The sequence below is a fragment of the Platalea leucorodia genome, assembly GCF_965183815.1.
Source record: "Platalea leucorodia genome assembly, chromosome: 15".
In the NCBI taxonomy this organism is placed as follows: Eukaryota; Metazoa; Chordata; class Aves; order Pelecaniformes; family Threskiornithidae; genus Platalea; species Platalea leucorodia.
The window spans coordinates 10,270,084-10,279,009 of NC_138837.1; the positions used below are offsets into that span (position 1 = coordinate 10,270,084).

An 8,926-nucleotide genomic window follows, 5' to 3' on the forward strand; every position below is an offset into this window, starting at 1 on the left:
CAGCTGGCAGATGATCTCTCTGTCCCCAGAGGGAGAGCAGAACGAGAGCAGAGAAACAGGGGACACCTTCCTCGCCTCTGTCCGCCGTTCCAGAGCTGCTCCAGCTCCCAGCTGCTCTCTGACCCCCTCCAGGACGGGCACAGACGTCCCATGAGGAGGGTTCCCACGTGCCCGGCACGATCCTCTCCGGCAGTGAGGATAGGGACAGAGCGAAGCCACCGCGTGGGTGTCATTGCGTCACCCTCAGAGCCCCCGAAGTCGGAGAGGTCTGTGCTCAGGCTGGGGCAGGGCCGGGGGCTCTGGGGCTCCTCCAGCCCTGCAGATGTGTTCTGGGGTGGGAGAGAGGAGGAAAGCTGGGCTCATTCTCAGACTGGCGCAGTCGTTCAAAATTTAAACCCTGTGGGAGTCAGGCTGAGTAGCTCTGCAAAGCCCTCGTTAGCAGTAACTGGAAAATAAGGGACTCATTTGGAGCTGTGAGGGTAATTAAAGGTTGGGTTCTGTTCCGCAGGGAGGTGGCAGTTTCTCCATCACTTAATCTGCAAATGGAAACTGGCTGCCTGTCTGATAGCTCCTCTCCGGCTCCATCGCTCCTGCCGTGGACTCTGTGCAAGACAGGAAGGACAAAAGCTTTCCAGCTGCACCCTGCGGAGGGGCTGGAGGGGCCTCGCCTGGCCTCCAGTTCCTATAAGGAACTAGAAAACAGATGGGGCAAAGGAGCAGAGAGTCGGTAGGAGGGAGCAGCCTCCTCAATAAATACTTTTCAGAGCAGTGGCACATGGCTTCGTGGGTCTTTCAAGGGAAATCCAGGAAAGCACAGTCTTAAAATAGCCAATTCCTGAAAGCAAATGTGCTCAGCTTAAAAGCCATTACGTTTTATAGCCCAGAGCAATTTCTATTTAATTGCTTTTGCCCCCGAAGTACTAAGCTTGGGGAAAGGCAAATCTCCTGCTTGCACACTTCAGCAGAAAAAAGTGCCCTGAAGATGATGAGCGGTATCAGCGTCCCTGGCCGTTCAGGGAGAGCAGAGCCGGGCAGCGGGATCGGGGCCGGCCGGCCGGGCTGCGGGGAGGGCGCTGGGTGCAGCTGCCCGCGCCCACCCCCCGTTTGCCAGGAGTATTCAGGGCTTGGTGCAGACTGGTCCTAGCTACGAGGCCTGGGCTGGGACACGGCTCTGGGCTGGGCTCGGTGTCGTGGTGATGGGCACAGGGTTTGGTGGCAGGACTGGGGGAGATGGCACTGGCAGATTTTAGGGGGGCATCAGGCAGACTCGTCTCTTTTTAGTAGCGACGTAACTATGATTATTTGACGGCAGGCTGCTCCCGGTCGTATGGCAGGGGTCTGGTCCTTGTGTTTGCTAAGAGCTCAGTGAACTCTTGGAGGCAGGCTGAGCCTGGCAGAGGCAGGGCTGGAGAGGGAAGAGTTAGGGACCCAGCTGAGATCCTCCCAAACACGGCCAGGCTGGTGCTGATCTCAAAGGTCCTTTCCAACCGTAATGATTCTATGAAATGCCACCGCCTCCACCTTGGCTCCTGTCCTTGTGCACGCAGCCATTTGGCTGGATGGAAGGCTCTGGGCAGCATCTGGAGGTGGGCCGGTGCAGGCGGAGGGGGATGCTCGGGCAGCTTTCTGCAGAGCAGCTTTCTCCTTAGAGGAAACAACGGCAAAAGGAGGGAGCGCTGCGGCGAGCACGCCGCTGCCGTTCGGTGCGGTTTCCCCAGCGCTGCGTTTTGTCCGGCCGAGCATCTCTGCTCCTTGGCGTCACGCAGTGACGTGATGGCACTTGAGCTTTTAAATTCATTGGCACTTCAATCAAATCTGAAGTCCTATTGCTAATGCGTACACAGCCCAGAGCAGTCCATGATCATTTTAATCAACATGAAGGCAGGTCGCTTTTGAAATAGCCCTACTTGCCTCGTCCTCCAGCCTCAGACATATGGTATCACCCCACCCTTCATGCCCGTGCTTGGATTCGCACAGCCCTGTGGCACGTCAGGTCTGGCTGAAGCCTGTTCTTTCTGCAGCTGCTGCCGTGTGCTTCAGCCAAATCTGCCTTCTGCCCTGGCTTGCCACAGTCAGTAACCCAAGAAGGGGTAGGGGATGTTTCTCTTTCAAAAGCCACCTGCCTTTACGTTGGATTAATCGATGATGAAATCAGCCCTCGTCGGAGGAGGGAGCGGTTTCCCAAGCTAATACGTTCCCTGTCGCTCTGAGCAAGCCATTTCTTTTAGTTCTCATTCTCCAGGGCTCTTTCTGAAGCCACAGAGATAAAAGCACTTTCCATCAGTGTTTTTGCTGCTTCTTTAGTGCTCTTAATTGTCTCCCGCGTCTATTTTGGGACGCTAACATCTTACAGGCACAGCAGCAGCCTCCAGCAGATGGGGGAAATGCAGATGCACCAGCATTTCAACTAATCAGTTGTTTACCCTGCAATAAATAACACACAGTTAAACACAAACTGTACCCTGCCCGTTCCAGCACAAACACACAAACAGACCGGGGAAGGTGACGGAAACGAAGTACGCCCTTTCTGAGCAGCAGCGGGCACCTCTCCAGCGCAGGAGTTACTGTGGGAGGGGGGTGCTGAGTCTGGGTTTGCCCTTACAGGGCCTTGCAGGGGAGCCAGGCGGAGCTGGGGCCGTGCGCCGCCGGCAGCGCATCCCCCGGGACTGCGCCTGGGGCAAAGCCAGCTCTGGGCTCGGCTCGGGACCAGCTGGGTTCAGCTCCGTTCGGGGCCAGGCCAGGCATGGCTCGCCAGGGCAGAGCTCCACACCCGGCCACCACTGCGAACCCCCGGTTCTGCCGTCCCTGCTGTTACTTAGCCAGGCTGCCTGTTTGCTCTGCTTGACTGTACCCAACATCCTCTCCTTGGGTCCCTCCCGATTGACAGCTGCCCCTGCGCAGACAGACGGACAGATTCCCGAAGTCCTTCTTGATTCCTGGCGCTGTGATGTGTTCAGAGACGTGTTGTGACATTTTCTAATGACATTTTCACTCATAAAGGGAAGGCCGTGGCAGCGGCTTCTGTTTGCATCTGAGACCGACTGCTCTGGTTTGCCAGGGAGGGAAGTTTTAAACATTTTCATTGCCCTTCTCCTGGGAGAGATCCAGGTATTGAACCTGCAGCCCTCAGAGCTGGTTCCTCCCCTCCTTCCAAATTAAACAGAGCTGAGATTTGGGTTAAGAGGAGCACACTCCGCCGCTGCCGAGGAAATTGCCCTGGCGGGTCAGGTTCACAGCACGCTTTGAGCACGCTTCTTAGCTTGGGAGAATCGGTTTCCCAACCACGTTGCTTTGCTCGTATGTGTGAGTCTCTAGGGAACCTCCCAAAAAACCAAAACCTTTGGGTGAAGGACTGGCCTTGGGGGGGGCGGTTTGGGCAATGCCCTGCATCTCTGCATGTCCCCCATCATGCTGGCACTGTGGCGGTTGCTCCTTGCTGCTCTGACCTGGTTTTCTCTTCCTTCTTTGCCCTATCAGAACACATCAGAATTGGAGGGAGGTGGAGATGGCCACCAAAGCAGCATCAACACCCTGCCGGACATCTCCCTGGTAAGACACCGCACTGTGCTGCTGCACCTCGGGTGGGAGCTGGAGGCAAGTTCGTGATAGCAAGTTTTGCCTCAGCTTCTGTAGCTCTTTGCTACCTCGCCTGCCCATGGGTGTCACTGCAGTCACTGAAGCAAATTAATCAGACCAGTTAGGAAGAAGGGTTCTGGCTGTCTGAATAAGAGTAGCATCTGTGCGAACCAGAGCAAAAGTTGGGTGGTTTGTCCTCTAATTGCCCTCATTTGTGAGTTGTGTTCTTGTTGCCCATACGGTCAGAAAGGCGTTTCTATGAAAACGGGCTCATTTTGCCACGGTCACTGTGAGAAGGCAGATGCAGGTGGCTGTGGGCCTGGGGAAGTTCTCGCAGGTGAGCATGGTGTCCTAAAGGTTTCTGTTCTTGGTTTGGCAGGATGATCTCTCCTCCTTCCCAGATGAACCACCCAACTTCAAGCCTCCGCCTCCTCCTTCAGTCCCTCAGATGCTGGACCCCTCTGCCACCCAGCACAGGAACCCAGGCAAAGACAAGCCCAAGCGCCCTTCCTCCGAGTCCTCTCAGTCAGGCCTCTTCTTCGTGGCCCCCCGAAACCCCACGCCCCCTCCTAGCCACCCCGAGAAGGACACAGTCAGCATGACCTCTACTGCTACCACATCCACCGAGGAGTCTGCCCCAAGCGCTATCTATGCCACCATTTCCCCAGCCCTGCACAGCTCCAGGAGGCAAATGGATGCCCAGCTCTCCTTGGTCAGCCAGCACCCCATCGGTCCCTTCCCCAGGGTCCAGTCCCCAACGAGGTTGAAGACCCCACCCCCGGAGGGTCCCGCAGCCGGTGGGCTTCAGAGCCCCCCTTCCCCGTCCCCTCCACCTCCTCCACCCCACCCGGCACCCCCTCCACCGGACAAGGGCAGCCCGCAGGCGGTGGCCAACCAGCATTTCATCATGGTGGAGGTGCACCAACCCAACAGCGAGCCCGACGTCAATGAAGTGAGGCCCTTGCCCCAGGCCAGAGGTAGGTGTCATCAGCTGCGGGGTGAAAAAAACCCTCTCTGGGGTGTTCCTCAAGAGAGAAACAGGAGAGGAGACGGATCTCAAGGGCAGGAACTGGGGGAAGAGTGGTTGGAAGAATGGAGAATGGTTGGAAGAGTAAGAGCATGAGGCTTGGTTGCAGGGTTTCCCCCTTCCCAGCGGGGATGCGGGCTGGCAGCACGTGCCTGCGAGGAGTCACAGGGGAAAACGTTGCCGTTTTGGTTCAAACTCCAGGTCAGTAGAGCGGAGTAAAAGCCACAGAGCCCGGATCGGTGCAGCAATGTGCTGCTGTTTGGTAGCTGTGGGTTGGTTTGCTTTTTTTCATAGATAAGTTTTATAAGTCAGAAAACAGCTTGACAGCATCATAGCCAAAAAAGTGAAAATCCAGGAAACACATGAAGCCCTCCACAGTGTTGGCAGCAGTTTGGGGTGGCAATCTCTGAGACAAAGCCCTCAGCCCGGGGTTTTGGCAACCCTGGAAAACCTGCCGGGGCCAGGGCAGCCAGCTCCCCATCGGCATTCAGCTCCCCATCGGCATTCATTCAGCTCCCCATCGGCATTCAGCTCCCCATCAGCATTCATTCAGCTCCCCATCGGCATTCATTCAGCTCCCCATCGGCATTCAGCTCCCCATCGGCATTCAGCACGCTCTTCAAAGCCTCCCTGGGCTTCCAGTGCAATTCAGGCTGACCTTTTCTTAAAGACCAAGCTCTCTTAGGCTGTTGATTGCAACTTCTCTTGCGTGGGCTTTGCTGCGTTAGTTTGTAAAATCTGCTTCCAGTTTTAAAAGAAAAAAAAAGAAGCAATTCTGGGATTTTCCCATGAAGTCCAGATTTTGGAAAAGAAAGTCCAACTGTGCCCACACTGAGCTTGGGAGTCAGATTTATCCTGAGCGTATCCTGGGAAAAAGAAGTGGAAGCGAGGGAGGAGCGCGCTGGGCTCCACAGGCCCCTCGGGAGACAGCTCTGGTCCGGCGGGAGTGGGAAGGGTGGTCCTGGGGCCCTGAGGGTGCCCAGGAGGCTGGGACCCGTTGGGGTGGGGGTACCCACGGCACCCCCGAGCCCCCGGGAGCCCCGCGGATGCCCTGTTTGCCCGTGGGCTCCGTGGCACCCGATGCGAGGGGCATTGTCGCCCTCCTGTGGCACCGTCCTGCCACTGCAAGGAGGTCATTAATCCGGGGGTAACGGCTGCGGGGCCGGCGCGGCTCTGGCGCTGACGGGAGGCGGGGTCCTGCCCGAGGGGTGCCAGCAGTGTGACCCCAGCTCTGCCGGGTGAGAGGGCCCGTCTCCCGGACCTTCGGCCCGCTCCGCAGGTGCCGTCATAGCGTTGCCTCTGACGCTCGTTTCCAGAGGCAGAGTCTCCATCTGCACCCAGAGTCTTCATAGAACCATAGGACAGAATCACAGAATGGTTTGGGTTGGAAAAGACCCTTAAGATCATCGAGTCCAACCATTAACCCAGCACCGCCGAGCCCACCACTAAACCATGTCCCTCAGCACCGCATCTCCCCGGCTTCTAAATCCCCCCAGGGATGGGGACTCAGCCCCTGCCCTGGGCAGCCTGGGCCAGGCCCTGACAGCCCTTGGGGGGAAGAAGTTTTTCCCCATACCCAACCCAACCCTGCCCTGGCGCAGCTTGAGGCCGTTCCCTCTCGTCCCAGCGCTTGTTCCTGGGGAGCAGAGACCGACCCCCCCGGCTCCAGCCTCCTTTCAGGCCGTTGCAGAGAGCGATGAGGGCTCCCCTCAGCCTCCTCTTCTCCAGGCTGAGCCCCCCCAGCTCCCCCAGCCGCTCCTCCCCAGCCTTGTGCTCCAGCCCCTGCCCCAGCCTCGCTGCCCTTCATCCTCGAAGAGGGGGAAGCTCCTACCTGGCAGCTCCACTTTGCTCGGGTCTGTCCCGGTCTCCTCCCAGACCCTGGCGCTGAGCATGGGCTGGCTCAGGCTGGCCTCCAGCAGGATCCCTGAGCTCATCACCCTCTCCCTCCATCAGAGATTGGGATCCGGGTTGGATCCTGGACCTGGGTTTGAGGCCACTTGTTCCTTCATGCTCCCTGTGCACAGCTTTGCTCTTCAGGAGGGGTCAGCTTGGGAACCCCGCTCTGAAGTCCAGGGCTAAATCCCAGGGAAGCTGCCCAGCCCTGGGAGCGGGTGGGATGTCCTCCCTCTGGTAGGTGGCCCTGTGGGTGCTCGGCTGGCCGCAGAGCCCGCGCTGCCCGACCTCTAATAGCCCTCGTCTCTCCCCAGCCTCCACGCTCTCCCAGCTGTCGGACAGCGGGCAGACCCTCAGCGAGGACAGCGGGGTGGACATCGGGGAGGTCGAGATGAGCGGCAAGGACAAGAGCCGGCAGCCGGTCCCTGGGAAAAGCCGAAGCCTCAAGGAGGCTGCGAGGAGCGAGGGGACGGCAGAAGGGGCCTCCAAGCCGGTGAGGCTGGGTGCCCCGGGGCCTCGGGGTGCTGCCCTTGGTGGGAGGTGGGCGCCCGGGGCTGCCATGGGGCAGTGCTGCTCCCCGCTGCCTCGGCTCTGCTCCCTCTGCCGGCTTTTGCGCTTTGATGGGTTATGTATCCTCTTGTTCGGTAGCTGAGGCAGCTGGCTGGTGGGCTGAGCTGTGGGGATGGGAGCCAGGAGCGGCTGAGGGGCTCTGTGGGGCCGATTCACTCCATCCTGGGTAAATCCCGTCCCTCCCAGCTCCGGCAAGCAGCTGCTTGGGACGTGGCGGAGTTGCTGGCTCTGAGGGGACCTCCGCAGGGCACGGTGTCCCATGAGTGAAGTCACCTGCGCCCAGCAGGGAAGGTGGCATCAGGTGCCGGAGGTAGATGGCAGGGTTTCTGATGGCAGCAAGGTTGAGGGGTGTAGGCAGGCAGCCGGAGAGCTGCTCTGCTCCTCCCCAAGCCCCTCCAGACCTGCACAGGGTTGGGATCTTGGATGTCAGGAGGCAGAGAGCAACTGCAGGCAGCGTGTCAGTCCCCTTCCCGTGGAAGCCTGCCATGGGTGAACCTGCCTGCCGTGGGGCTCCGGCCTCGGCATCGCTGCCGTCTCTCCCCGCAGCCGGGGCTCCTGGAGCCCACATCGTGTCTGATCCGAGTGTCCAAGAGCGCGCCGACCTTGGGGATCGCCATCGAGGGTGGAGCAAACACGCGGCAGCCGCTGCCCCGCATCGTCACCATCCAGGTAGGGCAGGCTGAGAATGGGAAGAACTTGATGCACATCCCATCCCTCTCCTCCCTGGACATCAGGAAAGGGGTTTTGGAGGTGTGCTTTCCCCCTCCCATAGCCCTGCATCTCCCCAGACGTCGGAGGCATCGTTCTGCTGGGGGGGGGTTGCTGAGGATTGCATTCGTGTCCTATGGATGATCCCATACCATAAAACACGGCCTGGGAGCCAAGGATTTGCTGCAGACATTTCAGATGGGGTCTGGGCCACCCCGAAAGCTTGGCTGGTGTCTCCAGATGTCTGGAAACTCCCTTTTTCTGCTTGAATAGAGGACTGGGGAGGGGGAATGGTGGATGATAGCTGGGCAACCGAGCCCTTGGGAACTGTCTCCCCACACCATTTCCTCTGCTGTTTACTTGGGGCAAAATTCAAGTTATTTACAGCAAAAGAAAAGCAGAGCTGACTGTGCCTTGGTTATTCTTGGCCATCCCAGCTGGCACTGGGAGCAGGCAGGAGGGAAGCCAAATTCATCCCCTTTCCAAAATGGGAAATGTTTCATTTCACATTTTCCCAAACCCACCTGTACTTCATCCCTGGGTTGAGCCGGGGGGTGGTGGGACCATGAGCTGACCGCCTCTCTCCTGCAGCGCGGAGGTTCGGCACACAACTGCGGGAAGCTGAAGGTGGGCCACGTCATTTTGGAAGTGAACGGCACGGGGCTACGGGGCAAAGAGCATCGGGAAGCCGCCCGTATCATCGCTGAAGCCTTTAAGCTGAAGGAAAAGGACTACATTGATTTCTTGGTCACAGAATTCAACGTCGCCCTTTAGGACACCCCCAGCTTGTCCCCAAATGTCCCCCCCTGCCCACCGCAGACTCTCACTGCCTGGGTAGGGCAGGCTGAGAACGGGCAGAAATCAGTGCGCATCCCTTCAAGTCTTCATCCCTCTTCTCTCTGGGGTGGGGGGCTGCCCTTTGGGGACACCCTCTCCTCCTCGGCCAGGCTGGGGAGCGGGGCGGGAGGACAGCAGAGGTCTTGGTGTCCCCAGTGTCATTCGAGTGCCACACGCAGAGCACGGTGGGCCCGTGGCTCGGGCTGGAGGGGTTTTCAGGTGCTCGCCCCCGTGCCCAGGCGGGCAGCAGGGGCCACAGGTAAGGATGCAGCGAGAGCAACCGGAGGCCTTGTAGATTGCTGGCAACATGGTCGT

General features: G+C 58.9%; 1 protein-coding gene across 3 annotated transcripts in view; it reads left to right on the plus strand.

Moving 5' to 3' along the window:
* The window catches only part of WHRN (whirlin), a 56,213-nt gene extending 47,337 nt beyond the window's left edge, over positions 1-8,876 (plus strand). For all 3 annotated transcript variants that reach the window (XM_082327666.1, XM_082327667.1, XM_082327668.1), the window contains 5 exons: positions 3,478-3,549; positions 3,956-4,553; positions 6,811-6,989; positions 7,613-7,735; positions 8,366-8,876. In XM_082327666.1, the coding sequence (XP_082183792.1) occupies positions 3,478-3,549; positions 3,956-4,553; positions 6,811-6,989; positions 7,613-7,735; positions 8,366-8,548 (1,155 nt within the window). In that variant the 3' untranslated portion in view covers positions 8,549-8,876. The remainder of the gene's footprint in view (positions 1-3,477; positions 3,550-3,955; positions 4,554-6,810; positions 6,990-7,612; positions 7,736-8,365) is intronic.
* Positions 8,877-8,926: the final 50 nt, after the last annotated feature.